The 21,977-nt window shown below is 32.7% G+C and overlaps 3 protein-coding genes across 3 annotated transcripts; 1 reads left to right on the forward strand and 2 right to left on the reverse strand.

Moving 5' to 3' along the window:
- Window positions 1-552: 552 nt before the first annotated feature.
- Window positions 553-2,759, reverse strand: LOC129303620 (cytochrome P450 CYP72A616-like). The gene is made up of 5 exons (XM_054943048.1): window positions 2,426-2,759; window positions 2,104-2,324; window positions 1,716-1,960; window positions 1,196-1,562; window positions 553-1,126 (listed from the first exon to the last, which is right to left on the reverse strand). Exons 1-5 carry the CDS (start codon window positions 2,700-2,702, stop codon window positions 698-700), a joined length of 1,539 nt encoding a protein of 512 aa, XP_054799023.1. The 5' UTR covers window positions 2,703-2,759; the 3' UTR covers window positions 553-697.
- A 2,937-nt stretch (window positions 2,760-5,696) lies between these two features.
- On the reverse strand, window positions 5,697-7,120 carry LOC129301885 (transcription factor MYB1-like). The gene is made up of 3 exons (XM_054940508.1): window positions 6,714-7,120; window positions 6,490-6,619; window positions 5,697-6,412 (listed from the first exon to the last, which is right to left on the reverse strand). The coding sequence occupies exons 1-3, from the start codon at window positions 6,844-6,846 to the stop codon at window positions 5,902-5,904; spliced, it is 774 nt and encodes a 257-aa protein (XP_054796483.1). The 5' UTR covers window positions 6,847-7,120; the 3' UTR covers window positions 5,697-5,901.
- A 4,889-nt stretch (window positions 7,121-12,009) lies between these two features.
- Window positions 12,010-13,514, forward strand: LOC129303557 (transcription factor MYB123-like). Its single transcript, XM_054942946.1, has 3 exons — window positions 12,010-12,453; window positions 12,537-12,666; window positions 12,757-13,514. The coding sequence occupies exons 1-3, from the start codon at window positions 12,321-12,323 to the stop codon at window positions 13,382-13,384; spliced, it is 891 nt and encodes a 296-aa protein (XP_054798921.1). The 5' UTR covers window positions 12,010-12,320; the 3' UTR covers window positions 13,385-13,514.
- The last annotated feature ends 8,463 nt before the right edge of the window (window positions 13,515-21,977 follow it).

The raw sequence follows: 21,977 nt of genomic DNA on the forward strand, positions 1-21,977 counted from the left end.
TAGATATTTTTTATATTTTATTTTACCTTGTTTTTAGAAATTAAATCAATTAACTCTAAATAAAAATTACTGTTATAAACTAACAGTTACACATTAAATAAATGCAACATCAGGAAAATATTAAAATTTTATTCCTGTTAATTTATCAAGAATAAAAGCCTGATATAGATATGGGGCTTGTGTGCTACGGGCGCTCGTATAAATAACACGATAAAACAGCTAGAATTTTAAAATTAATTAAAAGGATGTTTCCACCTTGCTGAAAAATTATTGAAAAATAAAAAAACCCTCCCAACCAGCAGGGGTAGTGTAGAGGTTTTCGCATCTACCGCTCTGTTCTGCTCTGTTTTGGTCGTTACATTTTTTATTTTCTGTCTTGTTTCTGTCTCTGCTTTCTCAATTATAGTCAGCATGGGCAAAATCAAAACATGACTCGGGGCATGTTAAGCAATGGGGGCCCGCTTATATGCTAACATATTTAATTAATTGTATTCTTATATGCTAATCAATTTTCGATTTTAAAATATTTTGTAATTCTCTATACATCTCAAATTAGACAAAAGATTATTATATTTTACACAGCCATATTACATTATTCAATCACCAACATCTTACAGGTAACTAGAGGGGTTTCAAAACCAACCAGTCAGCCACAACACGGTACAAGTAATACAACACAAAGCCAAGTATAACTTGGCTAAACATGGCGTAGAATAATAGGAGCACCATGCTGTGGCTTGATGTTACAGTTAAGGTAAGGCGCATGAGTGTAAGAAGGGGAGAGTTGAAATGAGAAATGTTGAAGGATCATGGCCATAACCGTCTTTGCTTCGACCAGGGAAAAGGCTTGGCCTATGCATATTCTTGGACCCCAGCCAAATGGAAAGAAAGCCATTTGATCCTCTGAATAAGCATTTGAAACTCCTTCACTGAATCTCTCCGGCTTGAACTCCGGAGCATCATCCCCCCAATAAGTGGTATCATAATGAACATGCATCACCGATAAACACAGCTCAACCCCTGCAGGTATCAACAAGCTTCCCATCTTGGTTTCACGCACTGTGTATCTGAAGACATCGGGCAGAGGGGGAAACAGTCTCAGCACTTCATGAAGTATCATTGATACCTGCATGCAAGAGTCAAATTACTAAGTGTTGAAACATTTGAACACATTATTATTGTCATTTCCACTTACGATCTTGAGGCGATTAATGGTTCCTGAATCAGGCTTTCTTTTGCCACAAATCTCTAAAACTTCTTGTCTTGCCTTCTCTTGCCAATTCTGGTGTATGGACAAGCAGATCATGGTCCACGTGAGGAGGGTGGCGGTGGTCTCTTGACCAGCGAAGTAGAACAATTTGCATTCTTCTATCACATCCTCAATTGTCAGGTCGTTGTTGCTCTCTTCTTTGCACTGCAATAGTAGGTCCATTAAATCAAGCCCTGCTCTCAATTCTCCTCTTTTCATTGCTTCTTCTCTTTGCTGTATCATATTCTTCAACAATGCTATGATTTTGTTGTATAATTGGTACCTCCGCCTGTTCTTCCTTGTCGGTACGAATCTTGAGATAGGATTAAGGTGTGTTAGCTGCTATAATTAGTGACGGACTTCATCTTCTTTGTTACAAAGTCTGAGATATATATAATTCATAATAAAAAAAAGCAACATTAATTCTGTAGTTTTATATGCGATATTAACTTGTGAAGTTGGTCACCTGAAGCCTGGGACATAGATGGAGTTATAGGCTTCAATCAGCAATGGCAGTTGCATTTTCTGGAGTTCAAATAACTCCTTTCCCTCTTGGTAGTTACTTCCGAAGGCTGTTCGAGCTATGGCATCACAGGCCAGAGCTACCAGTTCCGGAGCAACATCAATTTCACACCACCCTTGTGGTTCCACTAGCTTTTGCCACCGCTCGATCAGGTTCCAGCAACAACTTGAAAATGCAGGAACCATTCCCTGCATTTTTTACGCTCTAGTCTTGTCACATGTATATATACTTGTTGGCAATGATAACATATAACACAGTTGTCAGTTGGCTGATGAGAAATTAATTAATTACAGGTTCGGTGTGGGGTGTGTGTGTGTGTGTGTACACTCACCTTCAACTTTTCAAAGTGGAAAGCAGGAGTTATTAGCCTCCTGCGTTTACTCCCTTCTTCACCTTCCAAGGTCGCCACACCCTTGTGTTGGAGATTCACCAGTGGGTTAAGACGTTGATGCACAAAATCACCTTTTTTATCCTCTAATATCAACCTTATCAGTTCTGCATCCCCTATTATCAGCCTCGGAATGCTTCCAAACCAACATAACGAAACTTTTCCTGTACAAACAAAAATATCATCAGTTCTTTGCTCCCTTGTATTAGACTATATATTACTTATTTTATGAATACTGTTTGAAAGTTGGGTTCAATTTGCTTACCATATCGCTTGACCATGTTGTTATAGAAAGGAATGGCTCGAGGGATGATTTCGGCGTTGAGGGCGATAGGTTTAGCGGATGAGTCTTTGGCGGACTTCTTCATTTCTGGTTCGTCTCCTGTGAAGACCCGGTACGAAGTGCCCCTGATTCCTTGCTTCCTTAATGTCCTCTCAACACTTTTGGGCCTCCACCAGAAAATATGGACCATCATCATCAAACCAAGGACAGCTAGAAAGGCAACAGAGGTTGCCATGGCTTTCAAGATGTGATCCTCCATTGGCACAGGTGGAGGGGGAATGAGAAATGTAGCCTGATCGTGGCTATAAGTAGGCTGAATTAGTCTTTCGTTTCAACTACTTCCACTACTATATAACTGTACTGTGATTTTTATGACATGTACATACATGTCTAAAACGTATACTTTTTTCCTTCAACTTGGTACAATCCAGAGACAAACTAAACATCTTTGTCAGCGTGGCAGCATGCATCAATAATGAATAGATTTCTAAAATATCACACACACACACACACACACACACCAACATTTAATACGTTACCTTAAAAGAGACACGTCATTCAGCGGTGGTTGAATTGATGCAATAGACTTCTTACTATCTGTTTCTTAAATTAATTAAGAGAAGGTAGGATTTAATTAGAGCAGCGGGTACCATCAAAACCAGATACAAATCTTCACATCATATTATTGTAATATTTTTCTTTGCTGCACTATTATTTTTAATGTTTATATTACCATCAGGCGTGTGTGTGTATAATAAGGCTTATCCTTTATGTTATTGTCCTTCTAAAATATTTTTAAACTGTAGGTGGGGGCAACTTTGTATTTTATCCTGACCATATATGTTCTCGAATGCTAATTGACGCTCTTTTCTTTTCTTTTCTTTTTTTATTCTGTGATGTAACAACAAAAGGAAAAATAAAAACAGAAACCAATTCAAAAGTTGATGTCAGTTGGACTAATTAAAAGATTTTTTTTTTGGGCTTGCAGAGTGAAGATTTATAAAAAAGATTAAAAAATTCTATTTTTGGACCACCAAATAAGTCATGCGGTCCGCCACTAATTATAGGGAAATTTATGTTTCCAATTGCCTTATGATATAGTGATATCCACCACTTGTCATTATTGACATTTATATTTTTATAATAAACAAAAAATAGCCATTAGTACGTACACTGCCTTTCGATCGAGGAATGGATAAAGACGTTTCATCAAATCACTTTCACCCATTATACGAATTGGTTGTCTTTTCAGTGAAAAAAAAAAAGAATTGGTTATCTTTCTTATAACTTAAAAATAAGAAAAGAAATATTAGATAACAAATAATAAAAATATTTATAACTAAAAAATAAGAAAGGAAATATTAGATAAAATAAGAATTGGTTATCAAATCACTTTCACCCATTATATGTGTTTATTGATTTTTTATGCACTAGATAAAAAATAATAAAAATATTTGTAATTTAAAATATCATTGTATCTTCAAATTAAAGCTGATAAAAAGGAAATATTAAGTAGATATTATGTGTTTTGGCCAACAAAGTAGATATTATGTGTGGAATAATACATTTGCCGATGTAATAAGCCTTTCTAGACGTTTTTTTTTTTTTTTTGTCAGAGCCTTTCTAGACGTTGAAACTGTCCTCATAACAATTCCTCGACTCAGGAATCGTCCGAACGTTTCTTTCTTGTAAATATATATATATATATATATATATAAATGAATTTGTAAAAACTTCTCAGCTCTTATTGTGCCAGGCAATATTAAAAAACAAAAGAAGAATCAACCCGGGTCAGGCCTAATGGCCTTTTAATTAATGTAGGGCTTCGAATGTTTTCCCCCTGAAGGTAGGCTGAAGTAAATCACAGTGGGGCCCAAATCATTTTCCAGGCTACTATTGGGCCGACATTGTTTCAAAAGTATCAATTGTTTTGAAATATCTAGAGAGCATCCATAACATAAATATGCGATTCTTTGATTTTCGTTTGTCAATTAGAAAGGAAAAACATGAAGTGGTTGATCTTCTGATGAGAGTTCATTGATTAGAACACACGGTGTCCACGTCTGTGTGTGTATAATTCTCTTATCCTGTACTTCAAGAATGTATATATAACTATGATCAAAATAACTTTCTAGCTATTTTAATATGAACCTCTATAATTTCTTTTAGAAAAAAACACAATTATCAATCCTTATAACTTTATCAGATTTTGCTTTTACTTACTTTCTACAGATTTTTTAGTATTTTCAATCCATATAGTTTTAATAAGAATGGGTGATGTTTGTTACTCATGTTCTTGTAATTACAATGTTTTCAATTCCTACAGGATTGAAAACACTACAAAAAAAAAATATATAAGGATTGAAAGCAAAATTTGATAAAATTATAAGAATCAATAATTTTCTTTTTTATTTTTTTTAATTGCTGAACCTATATAGTTTTGTAGCATTATACTTTCCAGGGTTAACTGATAATTTGGACTCTAAACTATAGGCATAGAGTTGATTTAAATTCACAACTTGTATTTAATATATTTTGAATCATGGATGATTAAACTCAAAAAAATTTCCCCTTATCACTAATATGAGATAAATGACTGTTGCTTTGTGAATAGTGAGGCCCGTCATCACCGTCTCTCTCCCTCTCTGTTCTCTCTTGCTCTCTCTCCCCCTTCTGGCCTTTTCTACTCTCTCACTCTCTCTTGACTTAAAATTAAAAAATATAAAATATTTTTAACTGAATTTCACCTCCAATAAAGTGATTATCTACTTTCAAATTAATATTATCTTTCTATATTTACCCCTATTAAACACCTATAATAAATATAAAGTTACTATTAATAGGGACACTTTTTAAAAAAAGGTAATGATTATATCTCAAAAAATTAAAAATACCTCACATTTTTGAACATCCAACTCCTCAAAAAATACCTTACATTTTTAAATGAAGGAAATATAATTGATGTATATTGATTATTCAAATGTACCCTGCATAGTCCTAAATTGTGCAGAATAAATATGGATAATCAATATACATTAATTATAAAAATTTTAATAATAAATTGGACCTTCTAAATTAAATTTATAGTAGATTAAAAATAAAAAATTTATTAAAATTATTTGACAATTTTTATAAATTTTTCTCTTAATAAATATAATGTATAATAATATAGTAATAATATTTTAAATTGGATAGTTAGATCTCATTCTAAATATGAGGATGAGTGGGGAAACCAATTTTGGAGAAACAGGGATGAATCATGGACCGACAAGTTACTTTATATATTATCTTCATTATATAATCAAATTATCACTGATTTTTGAGAATTCATTTACACGTACGTCCCACCTTTCCCTTATTTATTATCAGATCCGAACGGAACAGAACTGAACTGCTGCATTCTTCCTCTGAGCACAGCACAGGGAAGCACTCCAAGACACCGAATCGTTTTACCAGTCTCACTCATCGGTGACATTCTGACTCCCCCGCGCAGCATTTGTTTCCGTAGAAAATGAAAACGGCTTAGAATCAACCAGGTTGCCTTCTTGTTCCGAATCGCCCGTGTTCATTAACATGTCAAAATCTGCAAGTCCAGTAAAATCCAAGTCCAGAAACTCCAAAAATTCCACGTCCTTGAAATCAAAATTCATCAAATCCCCGTCCAAGTTTCCTTCATCAATAGCAACGGATTCCACTGCTGCAACATCAGATTCGGCACAGTACTCAGTCTCGAGTTCCATCGGAGTTAACGTGTCTACGACCATGTGTGTGTTTGGCGGCTCCGTAGGCTCTAAAGTAACCCTCTCCGGAGCCTCCTGGCACGCTCTTGATTCTGCAATTTCCCTTTCCCCGTTTTGACGTTTATCGGCTGATCGCTTCTCTTGCTCCTTCTTGGCTAAGTTGGTGTTCCAGTAGTTTTTGATTTCATTGTCTGTTCGCCCTGGAAGTCTTCCCGCTATCAGCGACCATCTGAACAACAAATTATCCTTTCTTAATTATTTTCTTGTGTGTGTGTGTGTGTGTGACTGTGAAGGGTAGGTACGAACCTGTTGCCCAAGAGCTTGTGGAGCCTGAGGATGAGGTCTTCTTCGTCTGGTGTAATGTTGCCTCTTTTGATATCTGGCCTCAAGTAATTCATCCATCGAAGCCTGCACGACTTTCCGCATCTCCTGAGACCTGCTTGTGAATGATAATATAAAGATTAGGGAGAGAGAGAGAGACCTTAATTAATTAACTGTATCATCAGTTAAGACCATCTTCATGTCACGACCTGTTTGTTTGGGGATGTTTTCCCATTTGCCCTGGCCATGTGCCCTGATATAAGATGCCAGAATCTTGTCTTCTTGAGCAGTCCAAGCCTCCCTTTTCTGCCCTTCACTACTGCGCGAAGGAGTCCTCCCCATTCTTACTCTATAATATCCACCTGCCTCTCTATCTATCTGAATCGCTGAGCCTTCGTATCCTGCGATCAGTTCAATTCATACGAGGCTGTACCCTACACACTACCTGTTTGCTTATCTATGTGCATGGGTCGATGCATGACAGCAGAATAATAAGTGGGTGCAGCCTCACTTGAACGTAATTAATTTCGTACCCTTGTTGAAATCTCGCAAAATTACAAGGAAGTTTCAAACACAAAGTACTAAATGACAGTGTCCCTGAAGTTTGGGGATTGTGCTCAAGGATAAAGCTTTTATAGTAGGAGTGAATGAGATTGAAGCTATAGGACGATTCATCTACCATTCCATTCTTTCAAAGCCATGTTGTGGTTGTGGGGTGTGGCCCTCTGCCCCTTACACCCCAAACTAACATTCGGACTTAAATTGAAAGTTTGTTGCTCTCCTGTGACTTCCTGGGGGCTTTCACGTTCTGAAAATGACGCGCCCACCTACAAAAGTAGTTACAAATGGTTCCTATGATTGTTCCCTTTCCTTTTTCATTCTCTTATTAATTTAATACATATTTGAGCTTTGATTCAAATCATGTCGAAATTTGATGATAAAAAATCTTCAAAAACCTTACTTCTCTTCCCCCTTTTATTATTTTTTTTTTTCAATGAGCAACGAAACAAATCCTGGACACAAACAACATGTTGACAAAGTCAGATGAACATAGCTGCAGAGTGAAGCATCTAATGAATGCCACATGCCAGTTCGTTCTCAGAGCAGTGCACATTAATTCTTTCATTTTGGTCTATGTAGTGGGCCTTTTTCTTTACTACGTTGTTGCAAAAACATGGAGTACTATGCTGGTGTTATGACAGAGCATGAAGCCCGTTAATTGATTCTTTCTTTCTTTCTTTTTTTTGAATCGTTCATGTTCGAGGTTTACCCGATTATTTGAGACATGAAATAACTACCATGTGTGATATGGAAAGAGATCATCATTGTTAGCTGATTTATTTTATGCAACAACAATGTTTGTTGAAAAAAATATAAGATGCTATATAAAATCTTACGAATCAATCAATATCATTAAATATATTTATCAAACTTATTTTTAAACAAAATATAAACTTTTAAAAATATTTTTTATTTAATAGATTTAAATTTACACTTAGTTAATGTTAAATAGAGAGAGATAAAAGATAATATTAGAATAAATATGTTTAATAAAAGTATAATATTTTTAAAATATCTTATTTTCTAAGCTGCCAAATTTTTTCTAAAGGTATTTTATAATTTGGTATGAAGGTAGTATAGTAACAGTAGAAACATTTAAAGTATGTCATATGGAATATCTGTCTCTTTATTGGGCTATAATTAATGATTTCTTGCATAGAGGAACCGAGTAAGGGAAAACTTATATTATAAGTCTGATATATATAATGTGCTTATTTTTAATTAAATTATGCCGTGTGAAATTTTGTTAGATTATTTATTCTATAATAACTTACTTTTATTAATATTATTAACATACTAAAATTTACTTGTTTTAATTTAGTTAGAAAAAAATATATTAAATATATAAGATTAAGTATTTAATTGTTATCCACCTCAAAGCCTATATACAACAAAATAAAATTGCACTCTCTAAAATAATTTAAAACTTTTCAGTTGTTAGTGAGAGTGAATATGGATCAAGTCAAGCTGAGCTCTACCCTAGCCAAATGCCTAGCTCTATGTACAAATTCAAGCACCAAGCTGATCGAAGGTTAGGGTTGGATTTGACTTGATGCCCAAAAATTATTTTTAAAAATAATCTTATTAGCCAACAAAAATGGATTTTTTTAACTAATGTTAGAATTTAAAGTAATGATTTTTAAATTGTATATAATTAACAATTATTCATCATTTTTAGATGATATAAAGTAAAAAAATTAATTTTAAGTATTTAAAAAGATTAAAAAATTGAAATCACAAAAAAAATTCATAATTGTTCGTTGGTGAAGAATAAATATCAAGCGTGCTAGATATGCTAAGTCTCAACTGATAATAAAAGAATCATGAGCTCTTTTACTACATTTCATTCGGATATAAAAAGATATAAAGTTTTGACAGAATAAGGGTTTGATTTTATTGAAATGCGAGAAGTTACAATTCTAAATTGAAAAATTAATTGATAAACTACAAGCTAAAAAGTGTAAAAATGTGAGTCTTTGATTGAGTATTGACTGTTTTCTTCTATGTTTTCATCTTCCATTTATAATGTCAGAGTAGTGGTAGCCTCTCCCTTAATATTTAGCATGTTTTGTCGAGGAATTAAGGATTTCACAAAACTCATGGCACGATCTTTATTTCAAGTTTCTCATTTTTGGTGATTAATCTGTCTCATTGAGATAATTGGGCACGATATTTGCAGATTCAGGAATTACTCAAAATCATGTCTTCTTGTGCCAACGGTCTAATATTTATAATTGGCAGGATTTCGACATATTTATTTTATCGTGGCCTTTATTGAAATTAGAGGCTAACCCTTTTATTTATATTAGGCCTGACTCTTCAGTTACTCAGCTCAATTAATTTTGTAATTTATTTTAGCAACGTCTTATATTTTAGTTCAAATAATAATAAACCTAAAAACAATACAATACACAAAAATATTAAATAAAATTACACAACAAAAAATATCCGACTGGCTTGAACAGTATCGGATTGACCGGCCAACCTGGCCGCCTATAGCCCTAGTTGTAAGAGTGCAACTTGAGTTAAAATGGACCAGCTTGTTTGGTTATCAGGGTACAAGTAAGCGACGTAATAAATTCCGTGACCGGTTGGAGTGCTGGGGTCCCTCGTCTTTTTTATTTTTTTACTTATTGAACTCTTAAAGAATTAGAGCCTTGAACTAGTAATTAATCCCATCACTGTCTGTCCAATCGCAACTTTAACGAGCCATGACACGTGAGACTCCCTTGCTATTGTTATTGTTATTAATAAAAATAAAAATAACTAAAATAAGTTATATATGTAGTTTGAGATGACCACATTATTATTCATGACTATTATTAATTTGCCTTCTCTTCTTATCGAAGGTTTTCTATGGTTAGAGCAACAGTCATCACTTAAAAAGCACTTGTAAAGCACCCCACTGATGAGTTACTCAAATGAAAAGTATAAATCAGACTCAATTAAATAACATTATAGGATATGAATTACTCACTTTGTTTTTATATATAAAAAGAACAAAATCATATTATACAGTTTAAAAAAAATAATTAATTATAATAATTATGTTTAAAAATAACAAAATTAGACTAAAATGCCATATGTTCATCAATATAAGTATGTATTAATTATTTTTTATTAATATAAATTATAAGGGGTGATTTAAGAAATATATAATAAATATTTATTGAAATATGTAATTTTATTTATATAAAAAATAAGTAAAAAATGATATTTTTTTTACAAATAAAAATAGAACAGTATATTTTTACGGTTTTACCAATTGAATATTGCTGGGCTAAGGTAAAGGGAGAGTGACATTGAAGGCCCTAAAAAAAATTATTATAATAAAAGCATATTAATTTTGTATTGAATATTGTATTGTGAAAACATTGACTTCTTGTTGTGAAAAAAGTGAAGCTTAACTTGTTAAATTTATGAAAAAATCCTAACAAAAAATATAAGTTAAGGTTCACCTTATCACAACTAGAAGTCAGTGTTTTCGCAGTATAATATTTGATGCAAAATTGATAGTTCTTATTGTAATAATTTTTATTTTTAGGACTTTCAATATCATTTTCCCTAAGATAAACTAATATCATGTACTAAATTTGAAATAATTTACTTAAAATTTACGTGACAGGGTATATGATTTCTCATGCTATACCACGTTCAGATTTTAGCAAATTATAAGTAACTAGTTGCTTTTATTATTTAGATTTTGTAATCGAGAATAACCGAGCTTTTTATGACACGGACAAGGGCGAGAGACTAATTCCATTCAGAAATCGTATCGCACCATTTCTTAACACTCTCATATAAAATTAGTTGCCATATAATGTGTTCGTGTCTATATAGATATTAAAATTAAAATTATTGAATGTAAAATTGCAAAGGAGGCTAACCAATAAAGGTTAGTCCAGTTGATAAAGATTTGCTTGTAATATATAAAATTATAAGATCAAATTTCATTATCAATGTAAAAATCTTATTCACACAATTTTTCAGTGTTGTCTTTAAATTTGGAAGGATATTATCTTGATGAGCTTTTGAAATTCAAGCCATTTAAATTTTTTCATTATTAAAAGAATTGAAAAGGAGGCTTATAATTACCACACGATCAGGGTGTTTATATATAACAAAATGATGTGCTGAGATGTGGTATAATAATTCAAACGAGAAATAATGTCCGTGTTTTTCTACATCTCATGTCTTGGTCTTTCGTCCACATGTTCAATGACTACTAACCTACTACTGCTAGATAATTACTCCTCCCTCCAGTCCAAAATAGTGGTTTAAAAAAAAAATTGGCATATCAATAAAATTTTTATTTTTATAAAAATTTTCTTTTTTATTCCTAATCTCAGTTACCAAAACACTCCGTAATAAGTGAGAGATACACTTACAAAAATATTTAAGTTAATAAACTCAATGGATGAAACAGAAAAAAAAAACTTTATATATATTAGGTTATTTATATTTTAAACTAACATTAATTAAGAAAAAATTCTTTTATTTTGGATCAAAGGGAGTAACTAGTAACTACTTTTGTACAATTAAGAATGTTTCAGCTTTTCTCCGGCGTCATAAAAATTGAAACGGCCAGGGGATCAAAGGAACCAATGTCAATACTTATCATACAAATACGTATTGAGAGTTCATCACTTTTAAATTATTTAAATCTAATTTAAATAATTCAGATTAATAATTTTTTTATTTATTAAAAAAATTATTTTAATGGATACAGAATCTAAAATAAAGAAAAAATCTTAACTGTTAATTTTTCAAAAAATAATTTTTTATTTAAAAAATACTTGTTGACAAATTATAAATTTAAACCATTCAAATTAAATTTAAATAATTCAAAAGTGATGAGTTATTAATATTTATTAGCATGATGGGTATTGAAACTAGTATTATGACTAAACAGGGTTTCAATTACCAGCCAGAGCCTTGCGGCCCCGTGGCTTATCAATCGCCTTTGTTGTTATACAACCAGAAAGAAGAAGGCAGGAGATACACATCTGATTACATTATAGCAGTCCCTCAATCAATCACTAGGATCGTAAAAAGGTGCTGCTGTACGTTCAAGTTGCAGGGAAACCAATTAACCAACACCCGCATATATGATTAACGAGAGTACCAAGACACCCCCAAGGAGCTAAGCCAAAAGACAAACTTGATTCACACTTGAATGCATAAGTCGTGGGGTTTATATAAGACCAAAGGGCGCTGCTCTAATGAGAGAGAGATAGATAGAGAGAGAGAGAGAGATGGGGAGGAGTCCTTGTTGCTCCAAGGAAGGACTGAACAGAGGAGCCTGGACTGCCCTTGAGGACAAGCTACTGATCTCGTACGTCCAGGCCCATGGCGAAGGCAAATGGCGAAACCTCCCCCTCCGAGCCGGTATCCTCACTCCTCCTCTCTTTTCCTCTTTCTTCGCTTTCTATCTTCACTCACTCTGACGCATATCCCACTTCCAAATGTAGGCTTGAGAAGATGTGGCAAAAGCTGCAGGCTTCGCTGGTTAAACTATCTCAGGCCTAACATTAAGCGAGGCAACATCACTCGCGACGAAGAAGATCTCATCGTCAGGCTCCATAAACTTCTTGGTAACAGGTTCGTTCTGTTTTTTTCTCCCTCCCAGCTTCTTCTTCTTCTCCTCTTTAGTTCCTGGATATGTACTTTCCTATTTCACGTGTTACCCAGGTGGTCTCTCATAGCCGGAAGACTTCCAGGGAGAACAGACAATGAAATCAAGAACTACTGGAACACTACTCTGGCAAAGAAGCTCAGACCCTCGGAACCAAGTCCTCCCCGCAGATCAAGAGCAGGCAAGGAAGTAGTTCATGACCAGGCCTCTCCAGTTGATCCTCGGCCACAGTTAATTCAAACCAAGCCCAGTCGATGTAACAACGTAGTTATCCCAGTGCCGCAACATCCAAACAAAAACTCCAACATCAACTCTTCGGCTACAAACCAGAAAGAGGTTGAGGATGAAGCTCCCAAAGCCGTAAATCAATCTGACGAGGAGGGTTCTCGATCTCCAAAACCTCAAGTTATTAATGCAGACGAAGATGGGGTTCCAGCTGAAAATCATAATTCCGATGTAAATATGTGGAGTTCTGGAAGCGATGATCACTTTGCCCTGACTGCAGAAAATTTGTACGGAGATGCCGGGATCTTTAACTTTAACGTTGACCAGCCCCTGCTCATCGAGGAACTTATTATCAACGGCTGGGCCACGACAACGAGTGGCTTCGACGTCCACGAGAATAATGGCGCAATGGATTTGGAATCACTGGCCCTCCAGCTCGACTCTGGGGATTGGCCCTGAATCCATTTGCAACTGCATAAATTTGGATAGCTTCTTCATTCTCATCCCATTCTTCTTATAACTACTTTTGTTTCCACGTCTGCGCAGCCTCTAACGGACCATTTAGTATAAATGACGAAGCATTACGAAAGTGAGAGGCAATTATAGATGCGTACTGGTTTGGTAAAACAATAAAATGATTCAGTTGGTGGAGTTGAAGTGGTAATTTAATTTGCACTCGACCCACTACAAATCCTTCCATCTGTAGTTTAGTTGAGCCTAAACGATCCGAGAGTTTTGATGAACAGGTTATTTGAGCTCAATTCTTAAGAATTGAATGAGGTAATTTAAAAACTGCATACACGAGCAAATTTAACTCTTTCCTGACATTAGAATGCATTCAACGTAATTACGTACACGTGGCGATGAGTGTCGGCTCGTTCATGACAATAGCGAGGAAGTAATAATCGAAAAGGGCAATCCACTGAGGGCTCATTTTTTAGAATTTTCGCATAATTATAACGTCTTTCATAGCTCAACATGGCAAAAGTCCTAAAGCAAATTAAAAGCTGAACGCCTGGTCCCCATATTGTCATTTCACAAGCTAAACCCATTCAGATTACGAGTAGTTAAATCAAGCAGGTACGCAAATCGTGATATAAGCGCGCCAAAAAAGTCCGTGCATTAGAAATTAAAATAAGATTGCGTTAGGAGAAGAGAAATAATTGGTTTTTTACGCCAAAATTAATTTTTTGAGCCAATTTACCCAAATAGTCAAAAAAAGTTAAAAATCAATTATGGGGCAAGATGCGCGTTTTTCTGTAAGCTCTCTGGATCAGTTTCTGCAAAAAGTTGATAAAAAATGTTGGGAAAAGTTATAAATAAAGGCTCAAGAAAAAAATATTAAAAAGACACAACATTAAATAAAATAAATTTAAACTTTCTTCTGTTAACTTTTTTTAAATAAAGTTTAAATTTTGCATCCTTAAAAAATTGATGTTTTTTATTTAAGAATTAAATTATATAGTAATTTATATAATTAATTTTAAAAAAACAGTATTCAAACAGATTGCGTTATAATATAATTAATTATGATTAAGATCTACTACTTAATTAATTATTTTTATAATATGTTATATCTAATTAAAATTCAAACGGGTACTAGGATGGGGCAAAATTAAAGGAAAAGAAAGCCACCAGGAGCCACCTGTACGTTGTGATATATGTAAGACTACAGTCAAGCGTGAATATCGTGGTGTGGATGTCAAGGGTTGTATGCAAATAATTTGAGAGTTAATTACATGCAAAGGCTTCCTGCAATGCAGGAGGCAAAATATCTAGAAGTAGAGAATGTGGAGAGCATTTTGGAAGATGAGGGTGAGGATCAGAGAGAAAGATGAAATTTGCAAGGTGCACTTCGTATGTTATAAGAGTAGACACGCATGATTCAGAATCTCCTCTACAGTAGGAGTTACCACCTTGAATTTGGTTGCCGACCATGTAAGAATGGAGTCTTAAGCTTGGAATTAATTAATCCCGCAAATGAGAGCTTAAGTCAAAGTCAAACATTGGTTGTCCTGCTGCTACTAATCAATCTGCACACGGTGGCTTTTCAATATTTAAATTAAAATTAAAATAATGAGGCGTAGAATTATATTTAATTGGGTAGAGCTTGTACAAGTTTACTAGTTAAATTAGGAATGAGGTGGTACCCTAGGACTGGCTATAAATTTGATAATTTTTTTAAGAATCAATTATAAAAAAAGAAAAAATGAAAAATGCTTAAATGTTGAAAATTGAATTCTCAAAGGAAAAAAATAGCTTATATCAAACGGAATTTCAAAAGCATATAGGTTCTGTTTGGTTGCTAGAAATAAAAAAATAAAAAACAAAATTATTTGAGAAAAATAGACTGCAATTTTTTAAATATAAATAGATAGTGTTTTAATTAATGTTAGAAAGGGGAATCAAGGTCCGAAAACAAGAGGAAAAAGCTAGGTAAAGAGCATTGGGAGCACGACATCTTTTCACTCAACATCTTAAAATTTGAATTTATGCATTCTTTTTTTGGTAAAAAAAAGAGTTATGAATTCTCTCATCTTATTTCATATACTCTATTAAAAAATAATTCATCTATATCAAATTACAGAATACTTTTAAAGCAGTTTCTTCATCCCAAAATATAAGATATGTTGGGTAGATTAAGGTTTCATTAATGTACTAATTTTAATATTATCCTTTCTCTCTCTCTATAATTAATTTTCATCTCTTTTCTTTTTAATATATTAAATGATGGAAAGTATTTTTATTTTGAAAAGATAAAGTTATTAGGTGTATTTATTGAGATTTATTGGTATGTAAAATTTTGTCTCAAAATATTTTATAATTTGGGATGGAGGGAGTATAAGGCTTTTTTTGATTTTAAATGTTTAAAAATATAATATATTTTTAATTTTTTAATATGTAATTGATGAGCTTTTATCTTAAAAAATATCCTTAATAAATAAACAAATCATGAACCCTTTATTTTTTATACGTGATACTTTATTAAATAATGGCAAAGATAAAAATATGGTGTTAGCTATATAATTTAAAGACATGAAATTAGTTAACTTATTAAAAGGTATGATTTAATTAAAAAATATTTTATACCTTTTGTTTCAAATTATAAGACACTTTTATGAGGGACTTACCATCTCAAAATGCAAAACACTTTGAGAATATTAATGTTTAATTAATAAGCTTATTCTAATATTACCTTCTCTCTATCTCTCTGTTTAATACTAATTAAGTATAGATTTAAGGTTATTAAATGAGAAATATTTTTAAAAGTTTATATTTTCATTTTGAAAACAATAAGATTTTTAAGTATATTTAATAAGATTTATCGATATGTGAGATTTTATCTAAAAATATTGTATAATTTGAGATGGAGAAAGTATATTTTTATGGAGGGGGTGCGCTCATAATCATGTAGCTAAGCTTAATTTTATTTCATGTGAGATTTTTCACATCAATTTAAATCCAACTTGAAAGTTCTAATCATTGATTAATATTGTGTTTAAATCAATCAATCAATTTGTAACTAAAAAAATCACCCCATCAATATAATATGTCCAACGTTAACGATATAACCAGCCATGGCAATCAAAAACTACTATTAAAGAGATGCATATAAGAAAAATTTTCAGATTATGCACGTGAATTTTTGCATTATGGTTATAAATAACAAATAAATTTGAATGTCAAATAATATTTTAATTTTAAATCCGCATATATTTAATTAATTAACGTCGAGGGAAATAATCAACTAATTTAATTGCACTAATAAACATATTAAAATAAAACAATAATAATTGGTGTGAAGTGATATTTACTAGACATCGTGTTATAATTCGTTGGCCTGAAAAAAACTTGTGACAATAATTTGGAGAACACGGCATCTTCATTTCAAAAGGGAAAATGATATATATGTTCAAAATAGAGAGCATCATCATATCACTTGTGCAAAATAAAGCCAATAACGAGTTCTTTATTAAAAAAACTAATAACGAGTTCATCACGCTCTAATTAGGTGAAGCTTGGAATTAATTATTAGATTAGGTGAATTTCCATTCCGCGCACATGGACTCCAGAATTACTGCTTTTTCTTTCCTCTGAGCTAAAAAAAAACCATTCCATCATTGTGAAATGCAAAATCTATATCCAATCACGCACTCAGTAATTCTTAAAAGATCCTAATCATGTTCAATTCCGTAACATGTATAAGCCACTATCTGGGTCAGACAACAGAAAAAGACCACAAGCAGCCTCCACTCGAACAGTTATTTCTATTTATAAAATATTGTTTTAGTTTTTATTAAAAAAATAAATTTAAATCATTTAAATATTGACCTAACAATTTAAAAGGAAGATAATGGAAAAAGAAAAGGAGGACAATACTCTGCAGGCCAGTAGTTATCTGGAGGCATGTTAGAGAATCGTATATTTTTAACTAGAGTTTTCGATCGAGTTTAAATCTTAAAAATATAACACCATAGGCATAGAGTTTCCATACGAAAGGGTCCCGTCTCGACTCAATTCAGATTAGTCTCTGGATCTCCTTGGGTCTCCTCAATTTAACGTATGCAAGCACAAAACATCGGATGCTCTATAAAAGAAAAATCCAGCACTACAAAAAGGATAGCAAGTGAATATAATGGGTCCAAATTAAAGAGAGAGCAAAAAAAGTCGTCTTCTTTTTAATGTTACAACTTAGGAATGGTGAAGATGGGCGGACAAATTAAACGAGAGGACAATTGAAATCAAATCCATTGTCTGGTTCGGTTTGTAACGAGTCATTTTTTGTGAGGAGCCAGGGAGGGAAATCGCTGGCGCGCTCTGTAAACCCATCCCATGTGATTCACGACATGTTATTTTTTGAAATATTCTTCACATTCTTTCTCTCTTCTTTTGTTTTCTTTTCTCTCTCTCTCTCTTTTTTTTTAAAAAAATCTAAGATTCTTTTCTCTTGCCGCAAAAACTCTAAGATTCATGCTCCAAAATGATTCAAGACCACAATGAAAACGTAAATTTTTAGTTATTCTTTAATGATTTTTTGTATCTTCTTTAATATACTTGTTTATTTAATATACTTAATTCTTTATATTATTCACTAATCCTGTACTAATTTGTCAAAACATATAATTATATCTGTATATTTCTTGTATCTATTGGAGCTAAAAGAAGTCTAACTCCCATGCATAAAAATTAAAAGATAGATCATTGATATATAAATCTTGAGATGTGTCTAACTAAATGATTTTGTGCTATGTTTGGATGTATGTGGATTTGGATTTAAGTTAAATCTATTATTTAAGTAATTAAAAATGCATGATTTTGGATTTGAATAATTAAAAATGTGTGAATCTAGATTTGTTTCAAATCTAAATTCAAATCCTACCTTAATCCTTTTATAATTTTAAATTATTTTTAAACTTTTATTATTTCAAATTTCAATAGAAACTTCTCTTTTTCTTCACGTTTATTCATTGACTTCACTACCTTCTCAACTTGGACATCATTGCCTTTGGCCAACATCTATAAAGACCGGACCACTAACATCTACTGGAACTAGAATGCCTACACCCATTGAGTCCAAACTGTCGATGTTGACTGAGACCTAACGATTGACATTGATAGGGACAAAACTACCAAAGCCAACCTGGATCAGGCAATTGAATTTGATCAGGATCATGCTATTAGCACCAATCAGGATCGGATGACTGGAGACAATTGAGACCTCACACTTGGCGTCGATCGAGATTAAAGGGTTAAAATAGACCAACACCAGACCACCGGCTATGATTGGCACTAAATTGATGGCTATGATTGGAACCAGACAGTCGATTATGACTAGCGCTAGACTGCTGACTAGGATCGGATTGTTAGAGTAAAATGGAATTGGATCGTTGGTGATGCCTGAGACTTAACGGTCAGCTGTGACTGAAATCGAATGATAGGAGCCAATTGAGAATGGACCATCGGATGTGACTAGGACTGAACTATCAATACCAACAGGACTGGAGCATTTGTGATGACGAGGACTATACTATTGGTTGTGACCAAGACTGCATGCGTAGTCGCTTTGATCGGGACCATAGGCCGGCTTTGACTAGGAACTGACCACCAAATGTGACTCGAATTAGATAGCTAGTAGTGACTAGTACCATATAGCCAGAGCTAATCGAGACCACATGACTAGCATTGATAAGGATTGGACCACTAATGCCGATCGAGACTTGACTACCATCCTAGAATAGGACTAATCTATAAGTACCATCTTCAATTTGTCTACCTTAGTTGTCCGGCGCCAAATGTCACTAGTAATAAGGAATGGTCTAGTGTTGTCATCCAGGTCTAATCTATAGCCCTCAGGTTGTTGTAATCATCTTATGCTAATTCACAAACATTGTTTAGGTTTGGGCAGTTGGTGTTGATCAAGATCAAGCTACTGCTATTGATCGAGATTGGATCACTAATATCATTTGAGTTCGGACAGCTGGAGTCAGTTAATATTAGGCTGCCAACCTTAATTTGGACCAAATCATTGACTTTGACTAAAATCGAACCACTAACATCACCTGAGTTGCCTTTAAATTCAAAATTTGAATTTAAATTTTAAAATTTATTTGAGATCTAAATAAAGGATTTTTAATATAATTTAAATTTTTTTATATCATCCAAACAAAGAATTTAGAATTTATGAATTTTAAATGTAAGATTTCAAATTTAAATTCCAAATCCAAATCCACTAATTCGAAGTTGTTTTGGTGCAGTGGATTGTCTTAAGCATCTTGATAAAAATAATTTAACATAATATCAAAAGCCATTTGATTGAAAAAAAACAAAAAAAAAGAATAAAAGATGAAAAAACTATAGATTAAAAAGAAAGGGAGAGGAGGAAGAAGAAAATTTAAATAGATCACCAAAGGCGTGTGAGATTAAAAATGTACAAGCCCAGGGAATAATAAAATGAAGAAAAAATAGTAAAGGGAAAATAACCAAAGTCCTGTATTTAAAAATTGAAATATGGATCATGAATATATAAAGTTTGGGACACAAATCATTCTAGTAAAATGAAACATCTTTAAGCATATTTAATATAAAAAATATAACAGTATCTACGTTTGAAATTATAAAATATATGTAAAATATACAATTATAACATCTAACTTTGTGTATCCTGCTGCATCTGAAATGCAAATCCTGCTGCATCAAAATAGAAAGTAGTTGGAGGTTTCAATTAATATTTTGGATCTTATTGATTAAGCATTTTGTTTCTGTCTTTTGTTTGGCTCCACGGTGGTTATCAATGGCGGCTTTTCACGGCTCGATGCTTGGGTGCTCAAGGCTTGTACTTCTTTTAAGAAAAAGAAAAATTGTTAACAGTGTTACTATTTTTTTTTTTCGTATTCCTCTCTATTTCAGACGCTAAAGGGGAAACTGCTGATCTTGGATTGGAACTAGCCATGCCTCAATGCATATTTTTCCCTCCAAATCTTGATTCATCTTTTTTCCCACCCCATCTCTTTGACGTTAATCTCCAAGCCTTTCCTCACGCTTCCTTGTTAATTATTTTAAATATAACTCCCTCAACGGAATGAAAGTATAGTTTATAAATGTTTATTCAGTTAAAAGATTGTTACGATTCAGCTTCGAAGAAATTTCATATCGAAACATGTCAATGCAAATAAATATTACATTACATCATTTGTGATTAGTCAATAAAAGCATAATATTTAAATGATATTAAATATAAATTGATTTTGATATTAATAATAACAAAGAGAAAAAGGCAATAAATCAAATATACATTTTTTAAAAAATAAAATTAATTAAAAAATGTAAAATGAGATTTTATTTAGATTATTTTGAGCAATTTAATTGAACAGATTATAAATAACTTGGTGCAACTAATTTACTTAAATATTTCTCTATCAATTTAATTAAATCAACTTTATCTCAATGATCTCACTATTTAAATTGGTCAAACATCATACAGTATATATATTTTAAATTAGAATATTAATGTATGTGAGAACTTAAATCGATATAAGAAATCCAGCTTCGAATAAAATTAAAATTTTAGCTTAATGATTAATATATAATAAAGTGAAATAATTTATAAAATTGACTAATATTAAGATTATGGATTTAAGATATGGTGTCTAAAACTACTTATTGATCATTCATTTGTTCTTTCTTTCCCATTTTCAGATCATCTGTCCCCTCTCCTCACATGACCATCGAAGTTATAATTTTGGGCAATGTGCAATGGTGCATGTGAGATCAATCAACTCTACCTAGTAACTGCTTTTAAATGGAAATTTTAACCTTAGTAGAATAAAAACTTGGGAGCAAATAAAGCCAAAAAATAATGCCGACAGTGAATTGAAAGGGTATAGGAAAACTCCGTGAATGAAGAAAGAGAAAAGGCCTATCCGCGTGTGGGTTAGGAGAGAGAGAGAGAGAGAGCATTGGGGATTAATGGACGAGGAACGTATGCGTCGAGAGGCCAAGGCATGTTGCTCTGATTCATTAAGACTAGTGGGCTGAGGCCCCCCTTTCCTTTACCAAAAACACAGTCTTAAAAGAGACAGGGACTCCATTGGAATGGGATTATTATTGTTGTTGTTGTTGTTGCTGTTGCATATGGTCTATAACCTGGTTGAATATAATGCCATGCCAGCAATTCGAAGTGAAATTAACACCAAAAATTCATCAAGGCCATCACTAACGGATGGATTTAATAATAACAAAATAAATCATACTATAACATTATTGACTTGTGAATCATTTGTCATACCATTACATTGTTAAATACAAATCATACTATTCTTTATGACTTGTGAATGTCATTTATCAAAATTCCCATCCCATGACATCATGATTCAGCTGAACTGAATAGTCTGAAATCAGTAAACATATTTAACAAATTAAGCACACACGCATATAGTGGTGGCATCTCAATAAAAATTCGGATTATTCTCATTCCATCAATACATACACACATATATATAATCAAGCTTATATTAAATTTTATGATTTAAAAATTATTATAATAGTTCTGCAT

This window comes from Prosopis cineraria, unplaced genomic scaffold (assembly GCF_029017545.1).
Source record: "Prosopis cineraria cultivar Desert tree isolate PC_DT_omini unplaced genomic scaffold, ASM2901754v1 PC2, whole genome shotgun sequence".
In the NCBI taxonomy this organism is placed as follows: domain Eukaryota; kingdom Viridiplantae; phylum Streptophyta; class Magnoliopsida; order Fabales; family Fabaceae; genus Prosopis; species Prosopis cineraria.